This window comes from Scyliorhinus torazame, chromosome 1 (assembly GCF_047496885.1).
Source record: "Scyliorhinus torazame isolate Kashiwa2021f chromosome 1, sScyTor2.1, whole genome shotgun sequence".
NCBI lineage: Eukaryota > Metazoa > Chordata > Chondrichthyes > Carcharhiniformes > Scyliorhinidae > Scyliorhinus > Scyliorhinus torazame.
The window spans coordinates 304289450-304309354 of record NC_092707.1 but is presented as its reverse complement, the minus strand read 5'-3'; the positions used below and the strand labels follow the sequence as shown (position 1 = coordinate 304309354).

At 45.2% G+C, this 19905-nt stretch overlaps 1 protein-coding gene across 4 annotated transcripts in view; it reads right to left on the bottom strand.

Annotated features, from left to right (window-relative positions):
- Positions 1–19905, bottom strand: part of pus10 (pseudouridine synthase 10) — a 100954-nt gene that overhangs the window by 11660 nt on the left and 69389 nt on the right. For 3 of the 4 annotated variants that reach the window (XM_072507800.1, XM_072507802.1, XM_072507803.1), the window contains 4 exons: positions 18603–18667; positions 13279–13364; positions 4117–4242; positions 1724–1780 (listed from right to left, as the gene is read on the bottom strand). In XM_072507800.1, the coding sequence (XP_072363901.1) occupies positions 1724–1780; positions 4117–4242; positions 13279–13364; positions 18603–18667 (334 nt within the window). The remainder of the gene's footprint in view (positions 1–1723; positions 1781–4116; positions 4243–13278; positions 13365–18602; positions 18668–19905) is intronic. The other variant, XM_072507801.1, reaches the window with a different exon arrangement.

Here is a 19905-nt window from a genome sequence, read left to right as displayed (position 1 = left end):
CGCTGCCTGACCTGCAGAGTATTTCCAGCATTTTGCACTTTTATTTCGAAGGCTAATGTGCGGGGTGGTGCTTGCAGTGCTGCAGATGTGATCTGAACAAAACTCTGTTCAACTGGAGCATAATGTTCTCCCCTTTTCATTCCCAAACCTTTGAGATAAAGACCAATATTCCATTAGTATCTTTGATTTAAAACAGATTACACCAATTTACTGATGTGGACAAGGACACCTAAATCCCTTTGTTTTAATATATTCGTGTGTGGTAACACAACATGGATTGACGATTGGCTGTCAGGCAGAAGGCAGAGAGTGGGGATAAAAGGTTCTTTTTCGGAATGGCAACCAGTGACGAGTGGTGTCCCGCAGGGTTCAGTGTTGGGGCCACAGCTGTTCTCTTTATATATTAACGATCTAGATGACGGGACTGGGGGCATTCAGGCTAAGTTTGCCGATGATACGAAGATAGGTGGAGGGGCAGGTAGTATGGAGGAGGTGGGGAGGCTGCAGAAAGATTTAGACAGTTTAGGAGAGTGGTCCAAGAAATGGCTGATGAAATTCAACGTGGGCAAGTGCGAGGTCTTGCACTTTGGAAAAAAGAATAGAGGCATGGACTATTTTCTAAACGGTGACAACATTCATAATGCTGAAGTTCAAAGGGACTTGGGAGTCCTAGTCCAGGATTCTCTAAAGGTAAACTTGCAGGTTGAGTCCGTAATTAAGAAAGCAAATGCAATGTTGTCATTCATCTCAAGAGGCTTGGAATATAAAAGCAGGGATGTACTTCTGAAGCTTTATAAAGCATTAGTTAGGCCCCATTTAGAATACTGTGAGCAATTTTGGGCCCCACACCTCAGGAAAGACATACTGGCACTGGAGCGGGTCCAGCGGAGATTCACACGGATGATCCCAGGAATGGTAGGCCTAACATACGATGAACGTCTGAGGATCCTGGGATTATATTCATTGGAGTTTAGGAGGTTGAGAGGAGATCTAATAGAAGCTTACAAGATAATGAATGGCTTAGATAGGGTGGATGTAGGGAAGTTGTTTCCATTAGCAGGGGAGACTAGGACCCGGGGGCACAGCCTTAGAATAAAAGGGAGTCACTTTAGAACAGAGATGAGGAGACATTTCTTCAGCCAGAGAGTGGTGGGTCTGTGGAATTCATTGCCACAGAGGGCAGTGGAGGCCAGGACGTTGAGTGTCTTTAAGACAGAAGTTGATAAATTCTTGATTTCTCGAGGAATTAAGGGCTATGGAGAGAGAGCGGGTAAATGGAGTTGAAATCAGCCATGATTGAATGGTGGAGTGGACTCGATGGGCCGAATGGCCTTACTTCCGCTCCTATGTCTTATGGTCTTAAGTGCTAATTTAAGATAATTTCGGCAACAGGGAACATTTTAACCGTAAAAGACTGCAATTTAAGGGCAGCACGGTGGCGCTGTGGGTTAGCCCTGCTGCCTCACGGCGCCGACGTCCCAGGTTCGATCCCGGCTCTGGGTCACTGTCCGTGTGGAGTTTGCACATTCTCCCCGTGTTTGCGTGGGTTTCGCCCCCACAATCCAAAAGATGTGCAGGGTAGGTGGATTGGCCACGCTAAATTGCCCCTTAATTGGAAAGAAAATGAATTGGGTACTCTAAATTTATTCTTTAAAAGACTGCAATGTAACCAAGTACTGTTTCATATAAAGAAAGACATATCATATGAAGCAAAAACAGTTACCATTTCCCAAGGCTCTGACATCAACATCTTCCCTTCCTGAAGATGAAAAGTTTAAATCTGCGGGTATAAAGGTTTACCAGAATATCAAATTGTAGAGTTTTATAATATAAATTATACAGTTAAAAAAAATATTATTTCACGGGACATAGCGTCAGGCTAGGCCAGAATTTTATAGCACATTCCTAATTGCCCTTTAGAAGGTGGCAGTCCATGTGGTGTAGGTACACCCACAGTGTTGGGGAGGGTGTTCCAGGATTTTGACCCAGCAACAGGAGCGAAATTACTAAATCATTACATTAAAGCTTTAAGACTGGAGGAACGACAATATAAAAATGTACTTCATTGCAAGGGTAAACTGATATGAATTAGATGGTGATGTGTTGGGTAGGCTGGATCGATGTGGACTGCACTTGATGCAGTGTAGCGAGAGACAGACCTCCAACACTGGATAAGATGCAACACAATTTTATTTAACATCTAAACTATTATACATGTTCAACTGTGGGTTGACACTATGCTGACTTGACTGGAGACCTGATACTAGCCTAACCAGACTTACTAGCTACCACATGGTGTTTGCACTGGCCAGCTCACAAACTCGGACTGTCTCAGAGGCTGGGTCCCGAGAGAGCGGGAAAACTGGTGCCCTCTGGCTTTATAGTAGTCGTGTCCTGACTGGTGATTGGCTGCTCTGTTGTGCGCGCTTTCTGGTCATCCTGTGTGTCAATCACTGCCTGTCTGCACTCCATTGTATACATAGATGTATATTATGACAGATGGGAGGTGGGAGAAGGATAGAAGAACTGCTCCAATCACCATTCGAAAGAATGCTTTTACATTACACTTACATTAGCAGATCAAAATAATTATTAACTTCTAACATTCCCCCACAAAGTTCTTTAAAGAAAAACCCAGTTCAAAATACCTGAAGTGGAACTTGAAGGAACAGATCTTGCACATTTTATTTTTTTTCCCTCAGTACTTCATGGAAAAATGACATTGCAAATATAAGCAGAGATTGATAAGTATGGAGCAATAGCAGGGCTGCCTGGCTTATGAGAACAAAAGGATATCCCTTCATAAATCTGCTGTCCTAGGAAGAGCTTGGCTGCTGCCTCAGACACTCACACAAGCATATTCACTCGACAGTGCGAGTCTGTAATGTATTGTCGGCTTACGTGGTATGTGCTGATTCTCTGCAAGCATTTAAGAAACCAGTTCTTGGCTGGGACAGAGAATGCATCAGATAAACGTTAAGTGGATGTACAGTTAACACACACATGATCAATGTGATGATCTGGGCTGGGTTCAATCACCTATGGAGGTTAGAGAAGAACTATCTAGACCCCCCCCCCCACACCCCACAGTGGGTGGCATGGTGGCACAGTGGTTAGTACTGCCGCCCCCCTCCACACAAAAACAGATGCCTACGTAGGTGTTAAAAATAATATTGCCAATTGTACAGAGTTGCTGCTGTTGAGCTGGTGCATAATACCTTACCAGTTATTTTATTTTATTGGTATGTTTGTGTGTGCTCTTCTCTTTTATATTCTGTGTACATAACGGTAAATATACTTTGTTCAAAAACCCAATAAAAAACATTTATTAAAAAAAAAGGTACTGCTGCCTCACAGCGCCAGGGATCGAAGTTCGAATCCGGCCTTGGGTGACTGTGTGGCTTTTGCACGCTCTCCCAGTGATTGCATGGGTTTCCTCCGAGTGCTCCGGTTTCCTCCCACAATCCAAAGATGTGCAGGTTAGTTGGATTGGCCATGCTAAAGAAATTCCCCTTAACGTCCAAAAATGGGCCGGTTAGGTGGGGTTACAGGGATATGCGTGGGGGAGTGGATCTAGGTAGGTTATCCTTTCAGAGGGTAAGTGCAGACTCGATGTGCCAAATGGCCTCCTTCTGCACTGTCGGGATTCACTGGACCATCCATTGGAGTTTTCATCTCTCCCTGCAGAATGTTAGGAAGCATTTTGTTATGGTGGCTCAGGCTTTGCGTGTGTGAGACAGACTTGATGGACTAGCTGGTCTTTACCGCATGTTCATATGTAACACTTGTAAACATAGTCATAACAGCAAAATGAGTTACATTACTTGCTGAGATTCCTTGAATACTGCAGGTGAATGCACACATTCAGGTGAATATGCACAAAGTGAAACTTCATTGAACTACAATATTGCAGCAGTTGAGCAAGGGAAACAAAAATCAGTCTTTCCAGATTGATGTTTCACTGGAGTTGGTACAATCACAGCTTAGGGCCATGTACATTAAGACAAAATTCCGAATCACCAGCTCTGATTGTGGAAAGTCAGCCATTATGGTGAGACACACAACAATGTAAAGAAAAAAAACATTTAAGCATTTCATTTTATTCAGGTAACTTACTATCTACTTTAAACAGCTTCTTCAGTGGCTCTCCTATAAGTTCCTCCACTGAAGACTCCATTTTTCTCTCTCCATCTATAACCCAAGGAGTCTGTGGCAGAGTCCTGGAGAACTTGTTGTATCTGCCTGAAAGAAACACAGGTATCTACTTTTTAATCTTCAAAGAAATTCCCATCTTGTGGGTTATTTGCTGTATTTGTATCACAATTGCCAACAATGGTACATATTAAGTTATCGAAGTACAAAGTTCAAATGAAGCAAGATAAAGGACACGATACCCCCTCCAGTACCATCACAATTAATATTGTTCTTCCCTTTATGCCAATAACCTTCACTAGCCCTTCACACTACCATTAATGTTTCCTCTGTCTCGTGCACACGCATCTTTGTTGCAATCTCTCCTAGCTTCCACCGATCACTGACCTTCGACTCTGCTCCAACCCCTCTTGTACAGTATATAATCCATCAAAGTTCTCCCTCTGTTATCTCTTAAGAGTCATATGGACTTTAATTTTTTAATATAAATTTAGAGTACCCAATTCATTTTTTCCAATTAAGGGGCAATTTAGCGTGGCCAATCCACCTACCTTGCACATCTTTGGGTTGTGGAGGCGAAACCCACACAAATACGGGGAGAATGTGCAAACTCCACACAGACAGTGACCCAGAGCCAGGATCGAACCTGGGACCTCGGCGCCGTGAGACAGATGGACTTTAAATTTAATCTTTATTTCTCTTTCCACGGATGCTGCCAGGCTTGTCAGCATTTTCTGATTTTAATTTCAGATTTCCAGCATCTACAGTACTTTTATTTTAATATTATTCTATATTTTAGGACTAACAAAATTCAGCTAACCGAATTGCCACTGGCTAAATGCGCAGTATTTGTCATAGAATTTACAGTGCAGAAGGAGGCGATTCGGCCCATCGAGTCTGCACCGGCTCTTGGAAAGAGCACCCAACCCAAGGTCAACACCTCCACCCTATCTCCATAACCCAGTAACCCCACCCAACACTAAGGGCAATTTTGGACACTAAGGGCAATTTATCATGGCCAATCCACCTAACCCGCTCATCTTTGGACTGTGGGAGGAAACCGGAGCACCCGGAGGAAACCCACGCACACACGGGGAGGATGTGCAGACTCCGCACAGACAGTGACCCAAGCCGGAATCGAACCTGGGACCCTGGAGCTGTGAAGCAATTGTGCTATCCACAATGCTACCGTCCTGCCCGTATTTCATCAAAAGATGCACTAAAGTTGTTTCGGGATGAGATAGGGCCAATATTACATAGATTTCAGATCTATTATGTGAAAATCAGGAGCTGGCTGATGGCACCAGTGCGGAGGTCACAAACACCATTGGAGACTCGCTATAATGAAGCTCATGCTTCAACATGTGCACTGGCCAAGTAGGCGATTGGACTGCTCAAATGCAGTTCTGGTGCCTGGACCAGTGGGAGTGCCTTCCAATACAGCCCCCAGAGGGTGTCCCATATAATGGTGGTCTGCTGCACTCTCTACAACCTGGTGCTGCAGAGGGGAGACCAGCTGGACCAGGAGGGTAGTGGAGTGATACAGCCATGGAGGAGGCAGAGGAAGAGGAGGGCGGTGAAGAGCAAAATGTGGAGGATGGTGAATAACCTCAGGCGATGGCCAGGGCACACATAGGCCAAAGGGTTAGAGACACCTTCATTGCCTCTTGGTTCGGTGAAAACCAGGACTAGGGAGTGAAGATTTCTCCCACCATGGGGTCTATGTGGTGCCAATGGTAGGTTCTTGTGATGGTGCTGACATTCTTCACAAAAGGCATTGGGCGTACTGTGCAGGTGAATGATGATGACTTGCATTGAGGACTCAGTGATATGTCTGACAACTGCTTGATAGAGAGCTTATAGCCATCTGGAATGGCCACTTACAACAAGAAACATGGACGTTCGCAAAGCCTAAAAGGAAATATGGACAATGTACGATTCAGGCAGGCACAGAGCCTGCATGTATATTCGTGAGCAGAGAATCCAGATAGCATCGAAACCCCCAACCGATTAGCATTTTAATGACCCATCTCCTTAAGACAAAGGACTGATACTCAGGTAACCAATACAATCCCAGACACATCGGCACCACTCCCTTTACTCAGGAAGCATAAACAGCAAGGTCAATGACCGCTTAGGACACGCCCAGCCATCAAGGCACCCGCCCCTTTATTGGCTCAGATCGAAGGCAGTGATCGAGAACAGCCCAATTAATTGGGTCCAAACCTAAGGACCGCCCAAAAGAGCGCAAAACCCCCAAGGATAAAGAGAGACACTGCCACGTGTTCGATCTCTTTTGGACCTGGTGTTCCGGCAACGTCCATCTCCAACTGCAGCACCACCACCAGAAGCAAGTCCAAGTTCAATGCTCGCTACCAGACGGATGAGCCGAGCTGAACCGCAGTTACGTCTCCAGATCCAGCCGATCCAGATTCCTCTAACCTAAGCCAGGTGCCTGAAGTTAAGTACATGTTGTCATAGTTGTTCGGTGTAGTTTAGCTCGTAGTGTTTATGTTGCATGTGTAAGTTAATCTTGTGTGTAAATAAAGTGCCATTGATCTGGAACTAACTAACTGGTTGTTTGGTTTTTTGATCAATACCCGTTTGAACCTTGTGGGGGTATCATTTAATACCTGGCTACTTTGAGAGCATATCATATCAGTATCTAGATAAAGAAGGGGCAACCTCATTGACTGCCATATTTATAGCAAGTAAAGATAGCAACAAGCTGAACGCATCCTGCCGATGAATGGACTTACGGTGTTCAGGAACGATAGATGACTTACCACATCTACTGCAGCCCCCTTTGAGGTCAGGGAACCTGGTTGTGGTGGATTCAAGATTGAGTCTGCAGGCCTTGGAGGTTCAACTAAAACAAAGAGCTTTATTTAGATGACGTTAACACTATAGGCTTCGGTGTTAGACTGCCCATTTGCCTGCTCAAACGACCGATGACACCGTTGCCATAGTCCTCTTAAAGTGCCCCACAAGCTACATGGGTGCTTGTGAGGAAACACTATGAATACACAACATTTCCTTCCCCTTTAAATCAAGGTCCTTGGCACAAGAAACAGTATCACATAAATTCGCAACATGAACAATCAGCGAACAAGTCAATAGGTCAGACATTCCAGAAGTCGCCGTTGTCGGTGTTTTTTTAGTACTTGCTTCAAGCTTTGGTGTCTTTGGCTTGGTATGAGCATCATCAGTGGCTACCTTAACCAGAGTTGATGCAGTGATCGGAGGTTGACTTGCTGTTTGATTCACAATTGAGGTGTTGTTTTCCCCAATTGATTCGGTGAGTGTCAGGTTCTCGGGAAGGTCCAGGCGTCGTCTCTTGGCACAGCTGGATTTGGACTTGGTCGGTTCTGCCTCTGAAGGATTGGCTCTCGAAGCCAAATGTTGATCCACACGCCTTCTCCATATTACAAGGTCTCGGGTTTGTAGTGTAGGAGACCGGTCCTGTTTGTGCCAAGATGGTGGCAGGAATTCGCTTTTCACTTGTGGTATAATTTCTTGCCAGAACGTTTTGATCTGGCAATAAAAAAGATGATGTTTCTCCTCATTCTCCAGTTGTATGACCAGGTCCTGCTGCTTTTTCTGAACAATTTATTTTGTCTTGGGTGGCTTTAGCAGATCGAATGCAGTGCATGGTGACGTTTAGCCATTAGAATTGCCGGAGAAACTTGGGTTGTTGAGTGCGCAGTATTCCTGGACATGAGCAGGAACTGACTCAAGCATTTAGACAATGAACCTTGTTGTCTGGTTACCTTTTAATGAATGTTTCATCGTCTGTACAAGACATTCTGCCAGCCTATTTGTGGCAGGGTGATAAGGATGTGTTGAATTCTGCTCTCCTTTAAGCAGTTTATGAACTCTCGATATCAACTGCTGTCCATTATCACTCAGTTGTTCAGGTTAACCAAATCTGCTGAAGATTTCACCTAATCTCTCAGTTGTGTTCTCTGATGACGTTGACTTCACGACGGCAACTTCAGGCCATTTCAAGTGAGCATCGACTAGAATGAGAAACACGCGCCCTTCAAATGGTCCGACGTGATCACCATGTACCCATTGCCAGGCCTCTTCTGGTCCTTTCCACCGGTGCATCTGGCAGGTTCCAGACTTTTGCACAGGATGAACACATTTCCACCGTCTTCTCAATTTCGGCATCTAGCCCTGGCCACCAAAAAAAGCATCTGGCCATCTCCTTGATCCTTGCAATACCACAGTGGCCACAGTGTAATTGGTTTAAAACACGTTTTCTTAATAATGGTGGAATGATGACTCTCATTCCCTAGAGGAGACATCCTTCCTGTATGGATAATTCAAGTCTTTGGGTGGAAGATGGCTTTAACTCAGGGTTTTCTCCTGAAGCCTTGCCTCGAATCACCATGTTGTCATGTGAGAGTACTTTTAAGACATGTACCTTTAAGAAAACAGTGATGTCAGAGAGTGGGTGGAGCTGAGGTCAGGTCAGCCACTTTGCAGTTTAAAAAGAGCTTGGGAGGGTCTGTGTTTGCAGTGAGCTGGATCTCTGCCATGAGAGACTATCTCTGGATCATTTGGGTGATTTAAACTCATAATTGTAAAGCCTTTAACCTGATGTGATTCTGTGTAAAGCTTCTGTTGGAAGCTTGAAGGAACATTTTGGAGGAATTATTTACTGTTGCAATATTTTCTGAGTTATCTTTGAAGTAAGGGGTGTTAAGAGATCCAATGTTTATTTAAGATGTTAAGTTGAGTTCATGGAATAAACAGTGTTTTATGTTTAAAAACCCACGTGTCCATAATTGTAATCCCACACCTAGGGAACAAGCCGTGTGCTAGGAAAAGCAACAAATCCATTAAAGGGAGAGGTAGGTTTAACTCCATGATATATTTTGGGGTTCTGAAAATGCCTTGCCCATAACAATGTCCATAACCTCTGACAGTGCTGGATCATTTCTGGTATGCTTCTTCGCCTGCCCTGTGCTTACAGGAGTGTTATCTACTTGCTTGAAGTAGAAAATGTTTCCACATAACTGCTTATCGATGAACTATTTGGCAAGGGTAGTCAGGGAAGTCCACCAGCATTCCCCATGAAGGTTTGACTGACGATACTTGTGCATGTGTGTTGACAGGAGCAATGCCCACCTCTGCACTCTGCTCGCTGCCAGTGACGGAATCTTGGTATGAGGTCCAAAAATCTGTGTTAGTGGATAACGATCTATCAATAAATTGAATTTCCTCTCATACAGAATTGGTAGCACCGTTTTCTTCCAAAAATGATTCCTCAGACTTCTTTTTCTTTCTGCGGATAATTTACTTTTAGTTTTATTCAAGGTCCTGTATGAGAAGGCCATCAGCTACTCTTCAATTGTGGGCAATATATGGAAAACCACCTACCTAATCCCATAAGGTGATGCGTCACATGCCAATTGCAGGGATAAATTTGGATCAAGATTTGTCAGTTTGCCATTTTTTTTATTTGGCTCTTGCTTCCTGCAACTTTTATCTGAAGCTGGTTTCTTTTTCCTCAAGCATGTGCAATGTGGCCTTTTCTGCCACAATTTCTTTACATTATGTCTTTGCATCAACAATCTGATACTGAGGGCCCGGTTTTTGCACACCAAGTGTGAGTCTGTGTTCGCGTTCAAGCTTCGGCCGACATCTTCTGAATTCTTGTGTTTCACCGCAACTGTTTAGCATCTTTGGCTGCTAATTCCATGGATGCAACAACTTTCAAAGCTTTACAGTCAGATTGTTTTCAGTTAACAACGGCTTTTGAATAGCTTTGCTCCTTAAACTAATCTATCTCCGATGGTATCGTTTAACACATCCCCAAATTCGCAGTGTTCAGCCAATCCTTTCAGGGTAGTTATAAACTATGTAATCAATTCACACCTTCGTGGTTAAACTGTTCGGCGATGACCGAAAGGTTTTGGTGAATGGCGTCCCGGCAAAATTGCCATTATTTCTTTGTATGTTTTTGTGCCTGGCTTTTCCGGCTGCATCATATTCCCATCCCCATTATGCTCAGGAATATTGGGACTTTTATATCTGCTGCTATCTTGTTGACTTGAACAAAATAGTCAATTTGTTCTGTACATGAGCTCCATTGCTCTGTATTCTCAAATATCCCACCTTGCCAAAAACTCCCGCCATTTCTTTCCATGTAAAAACCTGCGTGTACAATGTGCCACAAATTTTGCCGCTACCATGCTTCCTTTCTCCCAAAACAAGGCACAACCAGAGCTCAACCCGTTTCCCTTTGTGTTTTACAACACCCCCAACTCTAAATTTGCTGTTGCAGGGCAGTTGCTACTCACGGGTACTGAGTTTTTTCGGACAGGACACATGGGGGGCTACATTCTTGTTTCCTTCAGATTTTTCAGTTCCTCCAGTGGCTGCAACCATTGTTTGGCTCCCTCGTTACCAGGTTTCACGTAGCGATGATTTCAATAATTTATTATTTCTTCGGGTGCCTACAAATGCTGTTTGCCTGCCTCGTCGCCAGTTTTTATGTGGTGGATTCAAGATCGAGTATCGAAGCCCTGGAGGTTCAACCAGGACGTAGAGTTTTATTTAGAGGATGTTAACGCTACAGGCTGCCTGTGGATATTAGACTGCCTGTTTGCCTGCGCAAACGGCGATGACGTCACACCATCGTTCTCTTAAAGTACCCCGGTTCAGTAACCAGGCTGCTTTTGAGGAAACACTAAAGATATTATGTACGCACAACACTGTTTTTTGGCAGTAGCAGTGCGTCTCTACTGATTTATCAGTGAAGGAGAGTCATGGCGCTGCTATTCTCACACGCCACTGGGATGAAGCACATAGTGTGCCTGGGGGTTTGCGGAGCGTGGTTTCATGAAATAATTGGGTGGAGGACCTGCGGATGAACAAAGTGATGTTTAATACAAGAGCTATATTACACTGGTGACCCATCTCAACTAGTGTCTAGGTTCACCCGTGACCATAGGTGCCTAGTTTCTTACCCTTCCTTACCCTCCCGCTATGTCTAGGTGTATCCGCAGGATCCACAGCTGAGGTTGAGGCAGCCAGCTGCCTTCCATGCCCTGATGCCTGAGAGGGTCCAGGCCTACTTTTGGGAAGCCCGGGTGTTGCAGTGCTGCCCTCCTCGGTATTCGGCGCGCAAGAGGTGTTGCCCACATGGGCTGAATACCCTAAGGATTTGCTGGGTGGAAGGCCCTGGCCTGTGCTCTTGCCCATCCTCTTCCCTTCAGGTGCCCATGAGCCCCTCCACGAGTTGGTGGTGCAGCTGGAGTGAGATCCAGAAGCCCGGCCGTCCTCCGGTGCAGACACTCATGGAATGCCACCAGTGCCTGCACCATGCAGTTGAAGCCCTGCACTATGGAGCCCATGCCCTCAGCCACAGCGGCCATGAGCTAAACCATGGAGTACACATCCTCCACCATGGACTGCATCTCCTGCACCAGGGTCTCAATTGTGGATGCCACCCTTGCAGTGTTGGCATCCATGCACAAGAGTGATGGCACCATTGCCTCGGACAGAAGATGATGGAACTTCAGTTAGCCTTGCAGTCAGAGGAAAGATGCTGTCATCCCTTCCTGATCCTCATGACTCTGCGTTTGTAGTTCCAGCAGCTCTGGGACGACCAGACCCAGTAGAACGTCATGAGCCAGAAGATCAGCAGAGTTCTGGACCTCCGGCATCCCTCCAAGTGCCGGTTCCCTGGGATGTCCCCGCGTCCGCCTGCTGTAGATCTTCAATTACGAGGCGCTCACCAGAAAGTGTCCCAGAGGCCTGCCTATGATGTAATCCCGCCTAGGTGTGAGTATTTGCTCTGGTGAAGGGTGCGAGTGACAGAGGTGACGCCTCCTCGATAGCTGCATCTGAGAATTCCTCCTCGGAGCTGCTCGTGTCCATTGTCTCCAAGGGGCAAGAGGATGGTCCTGGCTGCTCTCCTGATTGCCCTGCAAGGGAAGGGAGATGGCAATAGTGCATCATGGGAGATAAATGATGGGATACGATAATGTTTACTCACGTGAGTGTGCGTCTTGAGGGTTCTCACTATTGTCTGCTGTCTTCACAGGTGCGGTCTTGCTCCTACCAGCCAACTCAAGGACTCTCTCCACGAAGGGAGTGAAGAATCTGAGGTCGGGCATGACTCCACGTGGCTGCGCCCGCTCACGCCGGTTATCCTCCAGTTTTTCTTGCAATGAGACAGATGGGGAGAGTGTAGGTGGGAATCCTGCCATTCAGATGGTGATGAGGTGTGGCATGCGGGGGACTTGAGTGGGAGGGGGAATGTGAGGAGCAGATTTGCTACTTGGAGGGGGGGGGGGGGGGAGAAAGAGAAAGAGGGCTACTTGAAAGGTGTTGCAAACCCACGCAGTGGGTGTGTGAGGGTGTGTAGCGAGAGACTGAAGGTGGCAGGCTTAGCCTGGCTGCGCAAAGCAGGTCATTCATCTTCTTGCGGCGCTGCTGCCCCTCCACTTCTGCAGGGAGCTGGCACTGACTAAGGCAGCCAGTGCCTCCCAGGCAGGGTAGGTGACCTTGCTGGAAGGTTGTCGGCACAGCCGTGGATCAAGGACATCCTGCCTCTGCTGCACGTCATCCAACAGTCTGGTCACGGCTTCCTCTGTGAATTGCGGTACTGGCTTCCTGGCAACCATCCCCTGACTGGATCTGGAACAAGTGCTGGGGAGGTGTTTATATGGAGAACCCCGGGGGCTTATTGCAGAGGTTAAGCTGCCACAGGGTGAGTGAATCAATGGGAGGCCACCACGAATGTGTTGTGATTCAAGCGATTTAAAAAATGTTCTTTTAAAAGTGGCTCAAAATTCCATAAGATTTCCCACCGGTGGGATTTGCTCCAGTTTCTTTCACCGGAGCCAAATCTTGCTGATTAGATTCCGCCCACCATGTTTTGCCAATCTCCTAAAGCAAAATTTACTGTAAAAATGATTAAGATAATTTTTCCCCGAAGCAGACACCTGGTGTCTCCAACATACATGGCAGTCTGCATTAACCTCGGATTTCTCAAAGCATTTTGCAGCTAATGAAGTACTTTTGAATACTTAGGTCCTCAATAAAATCACTGATTTACAAATCACAAGCTGAAAGGGAATTCAAGAAGAAATTATGGTAATGTCTTACCTGCCACGTACACTGAATTGTGAGTGCACTGAATTCGCTGAACAACACAGGAGCCTTTAGGTGGTTCAAGCCGATAAGGAAACTGCCTGTCAAAGATAAAAACTCAATAAATCTGAGATTTAAAAGACACAGGTGCGAGGTCAATATTTCATTATATCCAGTTATATTACAATTCACCTCTTTAAGTTACTTTTCTTAAGCAAGGAGTCAGGAGGGCTAAAAGGGGCCACGAAAAGTCATTGGCAAATAGGGTTGAGGAAAATCCCAAGGCCTTTTTACACGTACATAAAAAGCAAGAGGATAGTCAGGGAAAGGGTTGGCCCACTGAAGGATAGGCAAGGAAATCTATGTGTGGAGCCAGAGGAAATGGGCAAGGTACTAAATGAATACTTTGCATCAGTATTCACCAAAGGGAAGGAACTGGTAGATGTTGAGTCTGGAGAAGGGTGTGTAGATAGCCTGGGTCACATTTGAGATCCAAAAAGACGAGGTGTTGGGCGTCTTGAAAAATATAAAGGTGGATAAGTACCCAGGGCCTAATGGGATCTACCCCAGAATACTGAAGGAGGCAAGAGAAGAAATTGCTGAGGCTTTGACAGAAATCTTTGGATCCTCACTGTCTTCAGGTGATGTTCCGGAGGACTGGAGAAGAGCCAATGTCGTTCCTTTGTTCAAGAAGGGTAGCAAGGATAATCCAGGGAACTACAGGCCGGTGAGCCTTACGTCAGTGGTAGGCAAACTACTGGAGAGAATTATTTGAGGCAGGATCTATTCCCATTTGGAAGCAAGTGGCCGTATTAGCGAGAGGCAGCACGGTTTTGTGAAGGGGAGGTTGTGTCCCATTAACTTGATAGAATTTTTCGAGGAGGTCACAAAGATGATTAATGCAGGTAGAGCATTGGATGTTGTCTATATGGACTTCAGGAAGGCCTTTGACAAGGTCCCTCATGGTAGACTAGTACTAAAGGTGAAGTCACACGGGATCAGAGGTGAGCTGGCAAGGTGGATACAGAACTGGCTAGGTCATAGAAGACAGAGAGTAGAAATGGAAGGGTGCTTTTCTGATTGGAGGGCTGTGACTAGTGGTGGTCCGCGGGGATCAGTGCTGGGACCGTTGCTGTTCGTAGTATATATAAATGATTTGGAGGAAAATGTAACTGGTTTAATTAGTGGAATTGCGGGTAGCAATGAGGACTGTCAGAGGATACAGCAGGATTTAGATCATTTGGAGACTTGGGCGGAGAGATGGCAGATGGAGTTTAATCTGGACAAATGTGAGGTAATACATTTTGGAAGGTCTATTTCAGGTAGGGAATATACAGTGAATGGTAGAACCCTCAAGAGTATTGACAGTCAGAGAGATCTAGGTGTACAGGTCACTAAAAGTGGCAACACAGGTGGAGAAGGTAGTCAAGAAGGCATACTTGCCTTCATTGGCCGGATCATTGAATATAAAAATTGGCAAGTCATGTTGCAGCTGTATAGAACCTTAGTTAGGCCATGGAGTATAATGTTCAATTCTGGTCGCCACACTACCAAAAGGATGTGGAGGCTTTGGAGAGTGTGCAGAAGGGATTTACCAGGATGTTGCTGGTATGGAGGACATTAGCTGTGAGGAGAGGTTGAATAAAATCGGTTTGTTCTCACTGGAACGTCGAGGTTGAGGGGCGACTTGATAGAGGTTTACAAAATTGGGGCATAGACAGAGTGGATAGTCCGAGGCTTTTCCCCAGGGTAGAGGGGTCAATTACTAGGGGGCATAGGTTTAAGGTGCGAAGGGGCAAGGTTTAGAGGAGATGTACGAGGCAAGTTTTTTTTTTTTTACACGGAGGGTAGTGGGTGCCTGGAACTCGCTCCTAGAGGAGGTGGTGGAAGCAGTGACGTTTAAGGGGCGTCTTGACAAATACATAAATAGGATGGGAATAGAGGGATACAGACCCCGGAGGTGTAGAAGATTTTAGTTTAGATGGGCAGCATGGTCGGCACAGGCTTGGAGGGCCGAAGGGCCTGTTACTGTGCTGTACTTTTCTTTGTTCTAGTTCGTTGTTGTGTTCTTTTCAAAATGGGGTGGCACGGTGGCAGAGTGGTTAGCACTGCTGCCTCACAGCGTTACGGACCCGGGTTCAATCCCAACCCCGGGTCAATGCCGTGTGGCGTTTGCACATTCTCCCCATGTCCGCGTGGGTCTCACCCCCAAACCCCAAAGATGTGCAGGGTAGGTGAATTGGCCACGGCTAAATTGTCCCTTAATGGGAAAAAAAAAATTGCGTACTCTAAATTTATAAAGAAAACAAGTAACTTTTCAAAATAACTTCAATGATCATTTTGATCCCATCCCACAACATGATTTTGTGCATCAGTTTACATATTAACTCAGTTTTTATGCATAATTAAATCTGTAGGAGTAATTCTGTGCAAATAATTTACAAAGCAATTTATGATTTCATGAAATAAACTAATTCTGTAATCACAGCTTTAATTGCAATACTGATACTTCTTTAGTAGTTCGGAATTGTAAAAATGACATTAAAAAATCTCCTCTTCCTCATTCAGTCTCAATTTTTGAGTTAGTTGCGAGGGAGGGCTAGGGGGGGGGGAAAGAGTATTTACTATTGTAAAGTAGGAAATACAACAGCCGATTTGCACACAGCAATCTCCCACAATGTGATAGTTTTTGAGGGTTTAATATTGGGCAGAACACCTGGAATAATTCTCCTGAGATTCTACAAAATAATGCCATGGATTCTTGTTTGCCCACCTCAGAGCAGATGGGGCTTTGGATTAACATCTCATTCTAAAGATGGTATCTCCAATGGTGCACCACTCCCTCCACATGGCAGTAGAGCGCCAGCTTGATTTTTATGCTCCACAAACTTGATGCTCATCCACAACTCTGCCTCCGTGTCTTGGTGTGCACCAAGTCTGGTTCCCGTATCACCACTGTGCTCCATAACCTCTGCTTTCCAGTCAAATCTCTTGATTTTAAATACTTCCATAGCCTTGCCTTTCCTTTCTCTATAATCTCCTCCCTAATCGCCTCCAAAAGTGCCACCTCAGCCTTCGGCCAACTGAGATATTTGAGGGTTATGATCTGAAACTTGGAACAAAAGTCATAGTTTATGGGGCAGCAGTGATACTCGCGCTCCAAAATGCTTTGGCGACTTGAACGACCTGTAGCAGGTACTTCTAAACACCAGAGAAGTAACACCTGCGGTACCTTTGCAAGATACTCCACTTTCGGTGGTTGCAAAAGGTGGTCCAAAAGCAGTTCTCTCCCTCACCAATCTGCCCAGCATCAAGGTGCTAATCACTCAAGACCAGCTCCGCTGGACATGATTAGTCATTCATCTACTCGACACCAGACTCCCGAAGCAACTGCTCTACTTGGAACTTGATCATGGCAAGAGACTCCCAGGAGGACAGTGGAATTGGAATGTGATCAATGTATCTCTGGTGAAGTCAAACATTCCCACCGACTCATGGGAGTCCCTGGCTTGTGACCAACCAAAGTGGAGAAAGGTTTATTCGGGAAGGCAACAAACACATCAATGGACTTCATCAGGAACTTGCAGAGGTGAGGTTGAGATGTGAAGGGAGCACACAAACCTCTGAACAACCTGTCATGTGAGAGTACCTTTAAGAAATGGGTGTTTATAAATGGGTGTGTATATAAATATCTGTAGTGAGAGTACTGTTAAGAAATGGGTGTTTACTACTGCAGTGATGTCAGAGAGTGGGTGGGGCTGGGCTGTCTGTCAGCTTTTTACTTTAGCTTTTGAGCAGGCTGCAGGGTGTGATTGTTTCGTTTTCAGTGTTGGAGCTGAAGCCAGACACAGCAGGTGTACTGCTGTTCTCTATGCCATCAAAAGACTAACTCTTGATCATTTGGTGAATTCGGAATTATAAATGTTCTCAGTCGTGAATGTAAACCCAATGTGCTTCTGTTCAAAGGTGTTTCTTTTGTCTTCTGGATGTTGTTTGGGAAGTTATTAAGCATTACTTAGTGCTGTGTTCTTTGGGGGTTGTATTTGAATTGATGGTTGCTAAGATGTTCACTATGTTTTAAAAAGGTTAACTTGAGTTCATAGAATAAACATTGTTTGGCTTTAAAAAATACTTGTCCATTTCTGCTGTACCACACCTGTAGAGTGGGCCGTGTGCTCCCCATACCACAATCTATTAAAAGTTGTGGGTCAGCTGAACTCCATGATACACTTTGGGGTTCTCTAAACCCTGGCCCATAACAAACCCATCTACCCAGCCCTTCAAACGCAACCTGCCCCACATGTGGCAGAGTCTGCAGATAGTGCACTATACTTATCAGCCGTCTAAGTGATGTGGAAGCAAGATATCCTTGGATGCGAGGGGATGCATAAGAAGCAGAATCTCCTTGAAATTCTGTACACATCTATTTCTAGCCTTTTGAGTGGGGATCTAATCTAAACGTATATAACTCTGGCAGGGTGGACAGACTGGGTGCAGGAAATGTTGTTTCCTCTGGCTGGGAGGTCTAGAACAAGGGGTCACAGTCTCAGGATACAGGCAGGCTATGTAGAACTGAGAGGAGAGAGAAATTTCTTCACTCAGTGGTGAACCTGTGAAATTCTCTACCACAGAAGGCTGTGGAGGCCACGTCACTGAATACACTTCAGAAGGAAATAGATAGTGGATTGTTGGGAAGTATGTTTCCCCGGGGTGTTTATTTGCTGTGACCTGTTTTGATACATGTTTGCAATAAAATACATTTTTTTAAAAAGGAAATGGATAGATTTCTAGACTGTAAAGGTGTCAAGGGGTATGGGGAGAACAAGGGAGTATGGCATCGAGCTCGAGCTTAGCCATGATCATATTTTGAATGGCAGAATAGGTTCGAAGGGCCAAATAGCCTACTCTTCTGCTCTTGTTTCTATCCCCGATTTGAATCACCCCATCACTGGTGACCATGCCCTCAGTTGCCTCAGCCCGAAACTCTAGAATTCCCTCGCTATCCTCTCTACCTCATTTTCCTCCTTCAAGGCACTTTTTAAAACTTGTCTCTGACCTAGCCTTTGGTCATCTGACCGAATATCTCCTAAAATGCTCAGTGTCATGCTTTACAATTTTGACATCTGGCCCTTCATTATATTCATAACCTGTTCCATCAATTACAGATCTACATCATTCTATTTAGTTTGTATTTGTTAATGTGCTTTTCCTCAAAATATTTGTTCATTACCAATGCACATCATTAATTTTTCTTTTTCTCAATTCTGCACAGAAACTGTCCATTTACTAAGAAATACATGAAATAAATTTGAGGGGAAAAAAAAAAACTATGCACTCACTGAAGGAAGTCATCATCTTTTATCTTCTCCAAAGCTTTCCCCACTGCCATTCTAGTGAATACCGACTGCAAAGAGAAACATCCGTTATAATTGGTTCTCAGAACTGTAGGTATATATGCAGGATGTGGCGAGGTGAGTTACATCATACATTCACTTTAAAGCACAACATTACCAACATGTCAAATGGCTCAGCATCAAATCTCGTCTAGTCTCTGGCATCCGGAGAAATACTTCTGGAATTTTCAGAGAATTATCTTATTGGCTGCATCAATGGAGGGTCCAGCACAGCTTCTAGGGAGAGTTTTCCCACAGGCAGCACAGCTCCTATACAGTGAGCACGTTTGCACTATAACACCAACTAAGTTTGCATTGAAGGGTGTACAATTCAAACAAATGAGGGAGGGGGGGGGTTCAAAAGGCTAAGTAGGGATTGCGTACCCTCCTCCCCTCCCTTTTCATCTCCTTCTCCCTCAATCTCTTAACTCCAGTTCAAAGGTATTTAACTTTTGTCAATTCATCCATCACTACTGGTCCACTGTTTGAACTTTTATTTCCCCCAACCAATTGATTAGTCCTACATCTATTTCCAAACAAAAGCAAATTACTGCGGCTGCTGGTTGGTAATCAGCAAGAGGTGGGGGGACATCACACAATGGTGTCTGAAGCCCTCAAAGATGGTAACTGTCGACGTCAAGAGGGAAAACAATCTGCAAGCTGCCTTTACCCCTGCTGCACCTATCAGGGCAGCACTTAGTAGCGGAAGGCTTAGGAAAAACAAAAAGTTTGGTTCACAACTTATTGCACGGGTGAACACAATAATTGTAACTAATTGAACGTCTGATCACAAATTCACTTTCACTGCATATTGTCAGTTGTTTTCTTTCAAGGTACTTCTAAAGGTTTTGGGAGCCCCCACACCTCAGCACCCCACCCCAGGCAGTTTCCTTGCACACAGCTGACTCCATGACTGAATCGGCAGGGAGAAGGGTTTGTGGCAATGCCTTTCAGAGTCTTGTGCAAGCACTTTCCCACGCACTTGGAGCTTTCATCCATCAAAACCGTCTTAACGGACCCGGGTATATTCAGTACTGTCTGCTGCCGATCCCCTTCTGTTGTCCAGCTGAGAAAACCTCTCTGCCCAACTCCCATGCACCACTTGTGCTTGTCCAACATGAGGCTCTGCTCACTTTCAATTTGAGAACTATAGTAGTGATCACTTTTTTTTATTAGCTCCCCCAGTATTTCATTTCCACAGGTCACCTATGTCCTTTCCCCATCACCATTGACAACACTTCACCCACCC